General features: G+C 33.5%; 2 protein-coding genes across 5 annotated transcripts; both read left to right on the top strand.

Annotated features, from left to right (window-relative positions):
- On the top strand, positions 1 to 2,243 carry LOC144546805 (uncharacterized). 2 transcript variants are annotated; one of them, XM_078295367.1, is made up of 6 exons: positions 1 to 97; positions 209 to 329; positions 432 to 476; positions 606 to 952; positions 1,278 to 1,391; positions 1,977 to 2,243. In XM_078295367.1, the coding sequence occupies exons 2-6, from the start codon at positions 231 to 233 to the stop codon at positions 2,095 to 2,097; spliced, it is 726 nt and encodes a 241-aa protein (XP_078151493.1). In that variant the 5' UTR covers positions 1 to 97; positions 209 to 230; the 3' UTR covers positions 2,098 to 2,243. The 2 variants fall into 2 exon arrangements, with proteins under 2 accessions (XP_078151493.1, XP_078151492.1); XM_078295366.1 differs by having other exon boundaries at positions 603 to 952.
- Positions 2,244 to 4,906: 2,663 nt separating this feature from the next.
- On the top strand, positions 4,907 to 11,003 carry TRANS11 (translocase 11). Of its 3 annotated transcripts, none has more exons than XM_078295562.1 (8): positions 4,907 to 5,065; positions 5,164 to 5,241; positions 5,561 to 5,721; positions 6,241 to 6,688; positions 6,918 to 6,982; positions 7,384 to 7,577; positions 8,274 to 8,482; positions 10,232 to 11,003. In XM_078295562.1, exons 1-8 carry the CDS (start codon positions 4,955 to 4,957, stop codon positions 10,412 to 10,414), a joined length of 1,449 nt encoding a protein of 482 aa, XP_078151688.1. In that variant the 5' UTR covers positions 4,907 to 4,954; the 3' UTR covers positions 10,415 to 11,003. The 3 variants fall into 3 exon arrangements, with proteins under 3 accessions (XP_078151688.1, XP_078151686.1, XP_078151687.1); XM_078295560.1 differs by having other exon boundaries at positions 5,498 to 5,721; XM_078295561.1 differs by having other exon boundaries at positions 4,913 to 5,065; positions 5,171 to 5,241; positions 5,498 to 5,721.
- Positions 11,004 to 16,624: the final 5,621 nt, after the last annotated feature.

The following is a 16,624-nucleotide window of genomic DNA, read 5'->3' as shown; positions in this document are numbered from 1 at the left end:
CATTGACACCCCTACTCCCGGCTATGCATTGAGCCACAGTCAGAAAACACAAAAGAGGGAGTCTCTCTCGCGCGCGCGCTCTCGATCGATCGATCAGGTGCTTTTTTGGTAAATTTGATTTTTCTTCCAATGTAATTGTATATTACATAAAGATTAATGATCCCTTATTACGTTCCTTTTGTTCTTGTTTGGGTGTGCAAATTTACAGAGACTACAGAAAGGGAGAAAAAATGGAATCGTTTAAGCTAAAGCAACTCAAATTTGAAGACTACCTTTCCTTCATCCGAGACAGCGATGCTGACAATCTCACAGTCTACCAGCTCAATCAGGTCTCTCTCTCCCCCCCTCTCCCTCTTCCCCCATCTCCTTTTTTTGAACTCTCTCTCTCTCTCTCTCTCTCAAATTAAGCACTGACTTGTTAAATGATGCAGATTCTCTCCATACATGGATTTGTCAAGCTCAATCATCATTCCAAGGTCAAGTCATATTTATTTCATCAATTCTAGCTCTATTTTTTCATTTTCTAATTACATTCTAAAATAGTACTCATAATTAAGGCAATTGAACCGGTTCTTGCGACCGTATATTTTTCCTTTTGATAGGAGTATATCATTAATGCGGTATCTTCACTGGATTTGATACCACCTACACGATCCACAATCTGTGCCAATACTGGTACAACACAGCGCAGCTCGTGCCCCATGTCTCCTTTACATCTGATGGAACTGAAACAAGACATTTGGGATATTGAATGGCAGGAGTGCCCCATTGGATCTGTTGTGGCTGTCAATCCTGTTGCTTTGTGTACCTGTAATGATTCAATCTCCCGAGATGGTACGGAGGTTGACATGGTCAGGGAAAGGATTAAACGAGATGAGGAAAGGGATAATATGTCCTTTTTGCGGGTTCCTAAACCAGTGATGGAGGGTGAAGAGGATACTGTAGTGAAAGTGTAAGTATTACCTTTTAATAAATTAAGCGCAGTGTAAGTATTACCTTTTAATAAATTAAGCGCACCAAACTTATACTGGTATGACTGTGGAAGTGCCAGGTATTCTGCTTAGTGCTTACTACACAACTGCAACTTGTTTCACAAAAATAAGAAATGAAGGAACCAAGAATTTTATAAAAAATAGAAAAACTGCTATTCTGGTGGGGCATAATTATTATGGGGAATCTGCATGAGCCAACAATATTTTATATATTTTTGCAATATTTCACTTGGAACTTCTATAAAATTAACTAACAGTACTTTAATTATGTTATGATTGATAAAGGAAGGCAGAGATGGAGAAAGCAACTCATATGGCAACTATGACCCTGAAGGATGCCGATGGGTATTCTTGGAAGAATTCAGGATCTAATGTTCTCAAGCGCTTTCCTTTCTATCGGTTTGCTTCTGATCTTTTGATACTGTAGTCCTCTGTGTACAATATATGTTTGCTTAAAAAAATTTCCTTTCTTCTATTTTCTTCTGTCATAATTTGAAAATCTAGCACAGATTTGTCAATGGATGCATATCTTCATTTTTAAAGTCCAAACATTCGATCCGAACCGCTCAAAAGGATCTCCTTATGAAAATGTGCTTGAGGCCAAATTTTATATTTTTAAAATTTTTTTTACTATTTCTTTAAATAGGTAGAAAATCATACTTTTATATGGTCTAGAATCTTTAGATCAATTGATTGTGTATCTATTAAGAAAATAATAAAAAAAATCTAAAAAATGTAAATTTTGGTATCCAAGCACATTTTCTTATGGAAGTCATGTTGAGCGGTTAAGATCGACTGTTTGAACTTTGAAAATAGAGATATACATCCATAGTAAGGACCAATGTGCGCTATGCATAGTATCATAGCCTCTTAAAAACAATTATTCATTAGTGAGGGTATGCTTAATTCTTCCCAATTTTCTTTTTATTTTTTCATCAGATGTTGAATTACCACATATAAGTCTCCTGTTTGATTTATGGACAGGAGGTACTATTCATGCAAGATGCCGAGCTGCAATGTAAGAAAGTATGTCAATGGTGACCCGAAAGACCCCATGATGTGTACAGTGACCTACAAAGGGGAGCATAACCATACCAACCCCTAATTTTCTTATTAAATAATATCTAGCATTAGTTTCTGAACTCAGCTCTGAACAGAGGCATTTTACCATGTTCGACTAACGATTAAGCCCATAATGCATTGTTACAAACTGCTTATGCAATTATCAGTGAAGTTCACTCCTTTCTTTTATCTTTTATTGCAAGTATAGTTCTATGATCTTACAATGTTGTTTTTAGTAGTTAAAATCTTGCATGTCTACCTTTGTAGTATAATAGCTTTAGGAAATTGCAATTTGTTCAATTAGAGGATGTGAATTATTCCCAGGCTATTAGTTTTCATTTTGACTTTTGGGGGATGGTGCAATTCTTCTCTGAAGTTGTCTTTGTTTGATGTACAATTTTTATTTTTTATTTTTAGTTGAGTTTCATGTTGCAATTTCTAGGCTGCTATTGTTGGGCTTCTTCGTATTTTGATATTTAAGCCCTTGTTTAGTAAACAATTTTTGCTTATTTAGCATATGTATTTTCCAATTGTAAAGGCCTATCATAAACAAAAATAGTTTCATTTGTCAGGTGTTGAATATAAGGATTGTTCGACAAGCGATTATCACGACGGTTTTGCTTGTTTTACTGGTACAATGTGCTAGTTTTAAGATTATATTTCTCGATGTAAAAGTTCATCATATTAATATCTTATTTGTCTTCTCAGCGACACTTCCTTTAGCACGAATTTTCCCTATAAAAAAAAACGATTGGTAAGCAATATAATGTGCTAACTATAATCTTGATAGCACTGTAGCAAAATGAAATCGATATCATGAGTGCAATTCAACAGGCCCAAGGCCCTGTCTAGAGAAGTTTGTATATTTGGGCCTTTTATTAGATTAGGTCTGTTAAAATAAATATTGGGCCTGATGCGTTAGTTCGCAATCTCTATGGATTGTTGCATCAATATGCGTGTCGGAAAATTTCCCAAAAGAGACGTGCTTATGAAGGGCCTATTCGGCCAACAAATGGGAATGGGCACGGGCAAGGGAATTGAACTAAAAAATACTGTTTCCGTAGAAAAAAAAATTCAATTGAAATGTGTGTTGAAAATATAGTGATTCGTCCGAACAGGCCCGAAATGTGTGTTGCAACTTGCAACATTATAATATAATTTGGGCTTTTATGGACTTTTTAAAGATGAGTATAATATAGCAAGAGAATAATATCATTATCTCCTCTACTATTTTTTGCTATTTTTTGCCAACCTCTTGAATAACACACCTTTTCAATATGCAGTATAAAGCAAATAAATCCAGTCCAGCCAGATTATTTCCTTCATCTTCAATCAGATTGTACATGTACGGATGTAACTTCACAATAAAAACAAATATTATCAGAAAATCAATTGCTGATTCCTTCACAATAAAAACAAATATTACCAGAAAATCAATTGCTGATTACTGTGCAGGATTTAAGTACATTTGGAAGATCAAATAATTTACATGACTAAATTTACCTTAGACATGTTTTAAAAAATATTTAAAACTTTCTTTCTTTTACAAAGTACAATGGTCTATGGTAAATCAATGCATTATTGAACAAATGATGATGCATTTCTGATTCCGTAAGTTGAGAATTGGTCATCATTATTCTATTGTTATGATTTCAAAAACTCAAATTGTTCATATAAACTTGGTTAAATTTCAAATCTAATATATTAGACATAATTTCTGTTGTATATTATAGTAAAAAAATTGAAGATTTATAATGTATTTTACGGCCAGTCAAATAAATTTAATTTTTTGAATTTGGAAAAAAAAAATATTATTGTTGTCCATTTAAAAAACTGGATAGAAGACAAGAAGAAAACATAGGTGATATGAATTATACATGCCTACGGGCCTGTTTGCTAACCTAGGCGTATAAAAACTGGATAGAAGTAGGGGTGATTAATGAGTGAGCATGAGCTACCGAGTTGAGGTATGCTTATGCTCGGCTCATTAAATTAATGAGCGAGTTAGTAATAAATTTTTAATAAGCAAGTCACAAGTAATGAGCTACAGAATTTAACAAATTGTCATAATTTATTTAATCCTTTTTTTTTTAAAGTAAAAATCTGTAATAGCATAGAGATAGAAGTTCACAAAGTTTCTCATAAAAAGAAGATTTCGTTACATATTAAGCACTTTAGGTTTTTAGGTGTTGGTAATTTGGTATGCCGGTTTTTAGGTTTTGGTGATTTTATCGTATCATTTACTCAAATTTTAAGCGACATGAGGCAACGAAACTTCATTTAGTGCTAAAGAAACTTGATTCATTGATTTATTTGAAATTGAATGTGGCAGGGATTGAATGTGACAAATTTTTAGTGAGCGAATTATGAGCAAGTTAGAGTATGCTCATGCTTAGCTCATTAAGATAACGGACGATTTGATAATAAGTAAATTTAAGCGAGTTATTAATAAATTTTTAATTAACAAACTACGAATGAGTCACGAATTATAAGCAATTAGAAGGAAAAAAAAATTTATTATTGTCATTCCGAACTAGCGACTTCCATATACACCTGATAACCTGAGTCTGGCTCCTCTGAAGTAACTCAAATTCTGAGTTTATATCTGGACCGTCCACTAGAATTCAGATCAAAATAATCAGAGGTAAAATGCATGGAATCCTTCAATATTCATGCCGAAACAGCTCGGACGGTTCCGATACAAACCCAAAATTTGAGTTACCTTGGGTGAAATAAATTTTATACGCCTACAGGCCTATTTGCTATTTGCCCGATGAAAAAGAATTCCAAATACTGTTAACAGTCGCAATCTCGTATACTCCGTCGACTAAATATCAAATCTAGCGCGCATTTAATATTCAACTCCAATCGAGATCATTTGCGAATCTATCAATGCGACCATGTCTTCCCTCGCTTCCCAATGCCGTCTCCCCCTCCTCCGTCTAGAGCTCAGGCGATTAAAATCGCGACAACCATCAACTTCTGTTTCTCATGTCAGGTCGAGGTCTCAGGTTGCTTCTCCTACTCCAACTGTGTTTCTTTCAGCAATTGATCAGATATTAGTAGTGATTATCAAGGCTATATTTTGATCGCGTTTTTCTCTTTGTAGTTGTCAGGATTTAAACTCGATCGTTGGCCATTTAAACCGCATCACCGCCGTTCGGTTAAGGTTCAACTAATTGACGATGTATGCTAATTTCTCCTTCCCTATTATTTATCAATCAGTCATCAATTTTTCAGATTAGCCTGTGAAAACAGTTAACGCTTCTGTAGTTGTAAATCAATTAATCATGACTTATGCTATATGGTATAAGCTCATGCGGTCATGCCAACAATGATAAGTTCTGGTGCTTGGCAGTACTACTGGTACATTCACTGTACATTATCATCAATTCCAAGATAAGAAATTATACTGTGCTCTGACATTTGATCTTAAAATCTAGTGCTTTGATGATTACCCTTCATTGATTGAAGACGAGCCAGATTTTTCAACCGCTTTCCGTCAGACTTCAACAAGTGATGGAGATGAAAGTGATGATGACTACTATGTCAATCCCTACATGGATGTTGATTTACCGGCCAGTAAAAAAGAACGATTTCCTGATGCTGCTTTAGTAGCGACAGTACATAGCCTCAGGGGGAACCAACATGGCCATAAAAGGAGAAGGTGAATAAATTACCAGTTTTGTCTAAAAAAGGGTACTGGCAAAATATATATTGTCAACACATGCAGAAGTGATCCCTGCTTTTCCATCAATTAAAAAAAAAATACTTATTATTGGAGTACAAAATTAAGCTTCTTCTATGAGTTGGGTTTTCAGCATTTGATTTTCTTCATTCGAAATCATCAAAAATTACTATAAATAACAAAATGGAATTCATCAATTTATTATTCCATTATTTCAAAATATCAATTGCTAACAATATAACCAAAGAACTCACAAGAGCCACATTTTTTCGAAACGTGTTCATCAGTTAATTCTTGTTATTTATATTGTCCTTGTCAAGCTATAAATCATCTTAATGTAGGAACCACCTTTAAATTTTAAAAAAAAGGTGAAATGGAAATGGTTCCTTCAACAAATCTCGTAAAGTTGTTTTATCTATATTTTTGCACAAAGGTTCTTGCTCAAGTTTCAGCAGGTAAAAATGTTATTGCTTTGCTTTTCTTTTTCTTTTTTATCAGAATCCGAGAAGGGATGATGTTAAACCTTTGTTTAATTACATTCATTGGATTGTTTCTTCTATGGTTTGACTGGTGTTCATGGCGCATTGTCAGACTTCCTCTCAAACCTCTATTTCTGACACAACCATTTGTAATCTCAACTGTGATCTCAGCAGTTTCTGGTTTCCTGTACACTCCTTTGCTGGAGACTTTGAAGATCCATAGAGTTACAATGAAAGAAAGGTCAAATATGCAATTTTCCTATAAGGTTAAACCAACAATGGGTGGTTTATTTGTTATTCCTATTGGAGTAATTGTTAGTGTAGTTTTGATAGGTAAATCATCAGAACCGGTAAATGGTTCTATAATTGCAACTCTTGCATTTGGTGCCGTTGGATTATTTGATGATGTTTTGAGAGGTGCTGGGAGGCATGTTGGTTTCCCAGGATGGCTAAAGCTAACAATACAAGTAAGTATTCTTGTGGTAACATTTAGGTCGAGTTTAAAAGAAAGATATGGATCCATAGTACGGATCGATGTGCGCTTTGCAAAGTACCATAGCCTCACTTCCAAAATATTTTAAAAAGGTTTCTTGCAGCGTTGATTTTTTATAGTATGTACCTACATGTGTGGTATTGGTTTTTGATACGGCAATCCTTTATGGTACTAATAAATTTTGTTTCCAATTTGGCTAACAGGTGGCTGTAGGATTGTGTTTCTGCTATTGGTTCGATTCTGCAAGTATGTTGACACCGTACACAATGTACATCCTCATAATTTGTATGAAAATAATATTAAAATAGTCAAAAAATGCACAGTTTCTGATAGTGTTTACAATGGTGAAAATTTTAAGAATGTGAACTTAAGATCTGTTTCCTGTTGTGAATTACACTAAGTTTTCGCATGTTTGTATGCAACATCAGCATTTTTCATTCTTGTACCCTACTTGTAAAATGCCTTTTGTTTTTAGACTATGATTAATTGAATCAAGCCCGGAATATCTAAACTGTTCCCAACTGTTTAAGATTATGGATGAGAAATGTAAGCATTCAAAATGTCAGTTGTTCTATTCAAATGAATACCGAATGTGTATATAGTATAGTTTAAGGTTGTGATTACATATTACAAATTACTAACATGTATCTTAATTCTTCACGATTGAAGGAAATATTTGATTCCTCTGCCTTCCCCATTTGGGCTTCAGTACCTTGGAAGCTTCTATTTCATTGCAACAATATTTTGTTTTCTTGCAATGGCTAATGGGGTTACTGTGACGGATGACATTGACGGTTTGGCCCCTGGAACTGCTGCTCTTGCCTTTCTGGGAATGTCTGGGGCTGTCCTTGCTTTGTCTCCTGGTTAGTTTATTTTTCATTATAAACACAAGCATTTTAGGCGCGTATCATTTTCTTTTGCTTGGTGGATTTTTCATGAGTGCCTATGCAAGAAAAATCATACAAGCCATACTAAGCCAAGGAATCTTGTCTTTCAACGCCCAAACAATTGATCTGAGCCATTCAACACGATCCCATATGAAAATGTACTTGTAGATCAAATTTTTTATTTTTTAGATTTTTTTTACTATTTTTGTAGATAGGTAGAAAATCGCTTGATCTAAAAATTCTAGACCATCAAAAGTAGTGATTTTCTACCTATCTAAATAAATAGTAAAAAATTCTAAAAAAAATGTAAAACATAGTCTGCAAGTACATTTTCATATGGAGATTGTGTTAAGCAGTTCAGATCGACTGTTTGGACGTTTAAAGAGGAGATATTGTTCCATAGTACAGACCAATCCGTACTATGCAGAGCACCATAGCTTCATTCTTTCAATGCTAGAATCATAACATAGTCTGTTTTCCCTTGTTTCCCATTTTCTCTTAATGATACCCAAAGTGCGTTACTTTGTGTAATAAAAGGGCGAGAAAGGCATATTTTGGGAAGGGTTACATATGTGATTTGAATTTTTTGTAGGAGCAGAACAATCCAAGAAATTGGAAGCAAATTCTTACGAAAGCATGTTAGTGTTATTTAATTTTCATTTGTTCTCGCAGAGTTAGCTGTTTTTGGATCATCAATGGCTGGAGGGTGCATAGGTTTTCTCTTTCACAACAGGTACAAGGCCTCTGTTGTAATGGGTCAAACCGGGTCAATGGCACTAGGTGCAGCGCTCGCTGCTATGGCTTCTTGTTCTGGAATGTTCTTTCCTCTCTTTGTTGCTACTGGCCTTTTTGTTATTGGACTAGTTTCAATAGTATTTCAGGTACTTTTTCTTTATTAATTGGTAATGCCCTTTATTTTTCGTTATTTGCTAGAAGATCCCTGCTTTCTCAAGAAACTATTGCAAATCTGTTGTTATTAGATATATGAGACGGTTGCTATTTTACTTTCATGTTGTTGACTACGAGAAAGTCCCTTCAATTTGTCTTGTAAAAGGTGAATTAAATTAATGCCTTCTCATAATGCTTTGCTTCTAATGACGATCAAGAAATTTCTTGAGTTTGAGGTCATATTTTTAATATTTCTGTACTAAAATTCTTAGCTAACATGCAGGGACATTTTTGCAAGTAATGAAAACAAATGGTTTTTCAGCACTGTCATGTAACTTGGGGGTTCCCTTTTTTTTGTTGCTAACAACCAACAGTGTAATTGGGTTGCATATAGGTTTACCAGATCTTAATTTTCACAGCTGGCAAACTGGTGGATCTGTTCAGTCAGATCAAATTTGGTTGTTTAAACTTTAAGCTCTTGCTTCATTTTTTCCATTTTTTAGGTTATTTTCTCGGGCTATTAGAGTTTTATGCAGGGTGGTTCATATTTGTTATAGTCATGTTGGGTCTTTTGATTCTTATCCTGACTAAATTTGTTCAGAGGTACAGCTGAGGTCTTATTGGGTTGGGTTTAGGTTTCTACTCATATGTGGTTAAGGTTCTAGGTCAGGTTCAATTCATCGGAACTGGCTTGGGTCTGGTCTTGTTTTCAGCTGCTAGATTCACACGAGTGAGGCTATGGTACTGTGCATAGCGCGGATTGGTCCATACTACGGATCAATATTTTCGTTTTCAAAGTATAGATAATTGATCTAAATCGTTCAACATCATCTCCATATGAGAATGTAATTGTAGGCTAAATTTAATATTTTTTCAAATTTTTTTAGATGGGTAGAAAATCACTACTTTCGAGTCGTCTAGAATTTTTATATCAAGTGATTTTCTACCTATCTAAAAAGACAGTAAAAAAATTCTAAAAATTGTAAAATTTGATCTGCAAGTACATTTTCATATGGAGATCATGTTGAATGGTTCAGAGCGATTGTTTGGATGTTGAAAAGTTTTTGTTTGTCAGGTACGGGGTGGGTCGGGTTCCAGTTAAGTATCCATAGGCCTCCATAGTCTGTTAATCACCTTGGGCAGGATGAACAGGAAATCCTTTTGCTCAATCCTAAGCACCAGCCCCGTGGAGTAACTCAAATTTTGAGTTTGAATCAGGACCGTCCAATCAGAATCTGGGCCAATTTGGCCTGAGGTGGAATGCACGGGGCCACTTTAATATTCGTGCCAAAGCAGATCAGACGGTCTGGATTTAAACTCAAAATTTGAGTTACCTTAGTTGATATGAATTCCCAGCCCCTTTCGTTACCGCAAACGTCCTCCTCAAGGCTTCTTAATGCTTTCCTTAACTAAGCTTCCTCCTTAAAAGCCATCATTCCTTAAACCTAGTTGTAGAACGCGTCCACCTTGGCAGAGATTAAGTTCTTAATCCTTTCATCTCGTAATGTTAAAGTCCTCCTTTGGTTTGTTTTGTTCGGTTCTGATGGGTAATACTTGTAAGTAAACACAATTTAGGTTTTATGGTACTTAAACTTGACCTCATACCTAATTATGAAATCAACCAACAGAAAATGCCTATTGGAAACAAACTTGAATAGAAGAAAAAGAATTAAGAAATTTTCTATTCAACCAGCATGTTATTTCCATCTCCCTTTGAATATAAATATTTTTCATTTTTTCAGGTATTTTACTTGAGGATTACACGAAGGGCTTTTTGGTATACAAGGGACTTTTCTCATGTGGGATCCATTCACAGTCGCTTGAAATTATTTGGATTTAAAGACACAGTAATTGTTGGTGGAGCCTATGTTCTCTCATGCTTCCTGGCTTTACTTGCTGGATACGTTGGCTTAATTTCATCATGAACACGAACAAACAAAATTATTCAAAATGAAATTATTAGATGATTGACAATGATTACATAAAGAAGTTGCTTAAAGGAAAAGGTAATTTTTTGTTAAGGCAAACATATTAGATTAGGTGGGTTACTGATGGCTTAGGGTGCGTTTGGTTGGGTTTGGTTGGGTAAGGCAAAAATATTTAATGTAATATTTAATTTCTTAGATCAAAATATTAAATCTAATAATCCCCTTACTAAAAAGATATTAGATTATTATTTTGGTTACCGATGAGTTAGGTGAAAATATTTAATCTAATATTTACCAAAAGGTTATCCTTGGTTGAGCAAGGGGTAACTATTTTAGATAAAAATACATTCTATGCTAGAAAGTGTACACTAAAAGGTAAGTGTTATAAGAGAACATGCTGGTGGCATTGATGTTTTTTGCTTTGTGGTGAAGGCCAGTAGCCTAAAAATGTTATTGATTTTCATATTCATGCAAGTTTTAGTCTTGGTGATTTCATGTTGCAGGTGTAATTTTCTTTTATTAAGTACAGCATATGATAGCGAGATCCTGAGAAGTTTAAGTGCAATCTGATTATTCCTGTTAGTAACATAATCATGATTATTTATTTTATTTTATTTTTTAGAATAGTTTTAAAAGTTATTTTCAAGTCACAAGAGTTTACAGCATCAACAGAAACTATTTACCAGATCAAAAGAAATTTATCAGACATAAACGCCTAAAGGGTAAATTGGGCAAATAAAAAAAGGAAACACTAGACCGCCTTTCATGGTGATTTTATCCTAGCAAGAACTTCAATAAATCCATGGATTTTTCTAACGTTATCCATTTGAGAATTTTATTGTGTATTATTGTGCTGTCTAATTATCTATGAAGCATTATTGTTTGCTCATTTGCTGCTTAATCTAATTACCTACATAGATATTTGAGTCATAGGTCTAACCGACAAAATGTTTTTAAAATGAACATAAAATCAGTCAAGCATTCATTCGTCAACTAGAGATTTTATATTCCTCAATTATTGATTATGTCTTGACAACTAATCTGTGAACAAAAAACATTCCATGCTCGTGTAAAATGAGCACAAGCACAAGATATTATTCTGTTAAGGAATTAAGTTTTTTTAAAGCTTAATCCACTTCATTTAGCTTCCTTAGCGGCATAATTCTACCGGACACTGGTTATTTAGTTCGGATTAAGATCACTTCCTTTAGTCAACTTTTGTTTGGATCATAATTCTCTGCTAGGATCTTAAGACATTTATACTTCTTTCTTTAGCTTTTTGAATTTTCACCTACAGAAAACACTCAAATATCAATTTCTTAGTGCTTAGTTTCTTAATCTTTCACTCTTAATTTCTTGATACTAACAGTCCTAATGGGATCAGATAGCTTAATTGGTCTGAATTTCAATCGATCCCCGCTCTATCAAACAAGTGACCCACAATTTAATGAATAGGAATCCTTCCTGTCTCTTGTTCCTCCATGCGTCCATGTGTTCCAAACCCCACATTTTTTTTTCTTTACTTTTGTTTTTATTTCTCCTACCAGAATTTGCCCACAGAAACACTTGTGCTTTGCCAGGCTGTTCTGTCTTTAGCGCCAGGCTTCTGTGCGTCCCTGGCTGTGGCATTATTGCTGTTAGAGAGACTAGGCCTACCACTATGCCAGAGTAGTGTCAGAGCCGTTCAATCCGTGCATACACTTAATCTAAATAAATCACCAAGCTGTTCATGTAAATTTTGATGCAAATCGAATGGATTCGACCGGACATTGAACCGAATTTGATTTGATACCCATCTGGCTTCAATCTACCTACTAATTCTAAATTGAAGTACAAGTGAATTTTTTTCTTTTATAAAAAAAAATGGAGGTAAAGTCTTTAAATTTCATACTCTTACTATTTTATTATAATACAAGTTTTTTTCCATCCGGATTTTGAACTCATGACTTTCCACAGTACACCAGGTGAATTTGTTTGGAATTGAATATTATTTCAAAATGTACTTTGTGAAAATGGTAAATGATGTCAATAATATATATATTTTTTTTTTATAAAAGTGGAGATTTCCACCGATAACCATGAAAGCACTTGTCAAGGTACCCAAAAAGAATACCTAAAAACAAGGACACATGTTCTTACATCTGTTCTTACTTGCAAAAGTTGAAACTATAAAAGCCAACTACATAAAAGTCAGAGATAACAAAAATAACAGTTAGATGGCATAATAGCAAAACGACAGCATAATTGAAAGGACGGTGATAATTAACCCCGCAAAACCATCCCCGCAATTAACCCCGCACAAAATGCCAAAAAACTCCAGCTGTCATTTTTTTTTCATAAGGTATTAATACTTACATACAAAAGTATTTATCTCCACGAACGAAAGTATTTATCCCTAAACACGAAAGTATTTAGGGGACCATGCATGTTTTTTTCATGGAGGGTGGGGGGAATCTCAAATCACATGGGGGACCATGTACTTTTTTAGAGATGGTTTTTTTTTATCTCATTTCAATCTCGTCCACATTTCTCACGATCTATTATAAATTTTGCGAATCTAAAACCACGAAAGTTTTCTACGTAATTTTCTCTTTCAAATGAGATCCATGATGACATACTTTCGGGCAAGTCGTTACAGAAGTATTTATCCCTCATCATGCAAGTATTTATACCTATACTTGATATTAATACTTTCATATATCAGTCTAAATACTTATAATACTTGATATTAATACTTTCATATATCATTCTAAATACTTATAATACTTGATATTAATACTTTCATCTATCAGTAACTGTCATATGTAAAAAATATTTGCAAGTATAGTAATAAATACTTGCACAATGAGGGATAAATACTTATAATACTTCATAGTAATACTTTCATATGTCAGTATAAATACTTATAATACATGATATTAATACTTTTATATGTCAGTATAAATACTTATATTACTTGATATTAATACTTTCATATGTCAGTAACTGTCATATGTAAAAAATATTTGCAAGTATAGTTATAAATACTTGCACAATGGTGGATAAATACATGTGTAACAACGTGCCCGAAAGTATGTCATCATGGATCTCATTTGAAAGAGAAAATTATATAGAAGACGTTCATGGTTTTAGATTCGCAAAATTCATCATAGATCATTAGAAATATGGATGAGATTGAAATGCGATAAAAACTAATTTGAAGAGAGAGAGAGTGGGGGGATGGTGGGGGGATGGAATGGGGGGGACTAATATAATTGTTCTAATTGAAAACACTCATAAAATTAGTTTTCTATATCGCTCCAATTCACATCTTCTTCGCTGCTCGGAGCGCTTCTAGACATTGGACCTGTATTGCCATCTCCCCAGCAAGCTCCTATATGGTAGCAATAACATCCGAACCCTCTTCCTTTGTGGCTGCTAAGGACATGAGGAGTGACACAGCTTCCTCTTTCTCTATCAGGATCTGATATGGTAAATCCTTGACATCAGAGGAAAGAATGTGGTGTCAAGAATAATATTTATCTACTTCAAAAAAAAAAAATTAAAGTGATAAAGGTACAAACGTTTGACTGTTTAATTTCAACATATCTTCCAAAAGAACAAAGAGATTTAGAATAAAAAATGTATTTAGAAAAAGAAAAGAAAGGAGAATTAGGAATAAAAACTAATGTATTTCTAAGTTATCGATAGAAGTTTGACATACTAGATTTTCAAGAACTGTATGCTCCAATTTTCAATCGTACCTCTAGGTCTCAAATAATTAGATGTCTAAATCGAAAATTTTCATTCAGGACTTATTAAAAAGTTCGAATTTTCATATTTGTCTCACTTCAAGTGTAATTTATACTATATGTTAGTTTTTATTTTATCTTTTAATCTATTTAATTATATCCATCCTACGTCTTGACTACAACAAAATGACAACAGAAAATCTACCAAATATACTGTTTACTTTTCCGATCAGTACATGTACATTACAGTAGAATATAGTATAATATAATGTCCTTAAGTCTATGATAACATTACTAATTACAGGGTTCCCTGGTCCAGTCACGTGGGACGTGCAAGTAGCGTTAGTTGCACATGATATTAGTTGCGACACTATACTAATTAATTAATCAATTTAAACCTACCCCTTCCTAAAAATTGAGACAAACAAATTTCTATTTTGATGGCTTAAACAAGAAAAATTAAGGAATGAATAAGATTATTTATGATGATATAATAGAAGTACGTAGAACTAGAGTATTCTTATGCACATCAAGTCATTTGATGATGAATGCAGTGATTTAAATGCGGTTTTGTTTATGCATGCGGATTTTAATAAGGATCTATATATGCGGATTTTAAAATAAAAATTCATGTATATATATATTCATATTCATATAATTGAATTTATTTTCATATAACCAATACGAAGAGTGCCTTATTGTATATAAAAAATACAATAATTTGGAATGAGATAGTAAAACTCCGCATAATGCATATGGACTTTAATTACATGCACTGCATATTACGTTTTTAATCCGCATATTTGGACTGCATATGTGGCCGCATGCTCAAAACTGCATAGGAGGGACTGCATGACATTTTGAGCACAGCTGCCAACTGCATATGCATATGCAGCTGCATTTTAAAACACTGGATGAGTGTAACTTCAAATTAACTTTCAAATAAAGAATTTAGATTCTTAAAATCAATTTACTTCACAAATAATGTAGTATAAAGTTAATCGGTAAAATAAAAGAATTTATATGTTAATTTAATGCCCCTCATTTCTCATCTTTATATTGCTTAACTTTATACTAAATTATTTCAATAATTTATAGATTTGCATGTAAATACAACAATTGAGATGTAGTTTGATTCAACGGTTTGAATTTTTAATTTCAAGTTAATATGATAAATTTAGAACTTAACCTTATCAAATAAGGACTTGGTATGCTCTTAAAAAAATACCCTAATTCGACTAGAATAATAGTATTATTACGGTTTATAAAAAAAAAAGGTGGTGTATTATCATAGTTCCTTTAACAAGTTTCAACTTATTTGGAGAAAAAAAAATCAAGAATTACAAGAAATCATAGCATTATCAAAATAATTTAGCCAATTAATTTGTTTTTAAAAAACAAAGCAATTTTACCATTCTTAAAGTTATTTTTTATTTACGGCTGTTTCACCCTCATCACCTCCTTATATTTAAAGCCATCATTTCTATCTCCTCATGTCACCCATTTCACAAACTTGTACCATTTGGACAATTAATAAATGGATACAAAACTACATACAAGACAACAACTCCAGTCCATTTCTCTTGAACAATCAATGGATTCCAAAGTGAATGAATGCACAGACATTCCGGAGATCGATAATGATCTCCTCATGGAGTTGTTAGACGACACCGAAGAGGAAGAAACACTCGTATCAGAGACTGGTTCTTTCGAGAAAGAGAACAGCTGTTGTGACCAACTTCTGGTTTTCAGCAATGCATGTGCATTACTAAATCCCGACACGATACATGCTCACGAAGATTGCGAGGATTGTAGTTTGGACGACATTTTGTATAGTCTAGATGTCCATGAGTGTTCAGTTTCTTCGACATACCTTGTTGACGATTTGCTCGATTGGGTGGAGATGGATATCGGCATGGATTTACCGAGCAGCCTTATAGATCATCAATGGCAGATTGAAGGAAAAGGATGCAACTCTTTCTACTATGGTACTGGAGAGTATGTAGAGCAAGGCTTTTGTGATCCCTTGTGGGATTAATCAATCTTGTTAATTTCTTTACTAAGATATTGTTATTAAGGTGATTAATTTTATGATTTTACTTTCTTTCTAATGTAATGCCATATGATAAGCTTACGAAAGTAGTGCATTTTGAGAAAAATTTATTCCGCAACTTTCATTTGGTTTAATTAAGGTTTTTAATTTGATCTCTTTCTTTTGTTTTTAATCGGTTCATTGGTAAGTCGTCTTGAAGTTTCAATTAATCCTCATAAACTTTATATGAGCTAAGATTAATATATGTTAATTTCTAAAATTAAATATATATAGTTGAATCATTATAGATCAATATGCTATATATATTTGACAACATAAATCATGGATCAAATTCGACAGTTGATTGATTTATTTCTGGAGTTCATTTTCTATGCTCTCCATATTCATTTGGTTATTTTGGAAAATTGTGATTTTGAAAAAACT

Source organism: Carex rostrata, chromosome 30, assembly GCF_964058835.1.
Source record: "Carex rostrata chromosome 30, lpCarRost1.2, whole genome shotgun sequence".
Taxonomy (NCBI): domain Eukaryota; kingdom Viridiplantae; phylum Streptophyta; class Magnoliopsida; order Poales; family Cyperaceae; genus Carex; species Carex rostrata.
The sequence above is the reverse complement of the archived record's forward strand: the minus strand, read 5'-3'. Positions and strand labels throughout refer to the sequence as shown.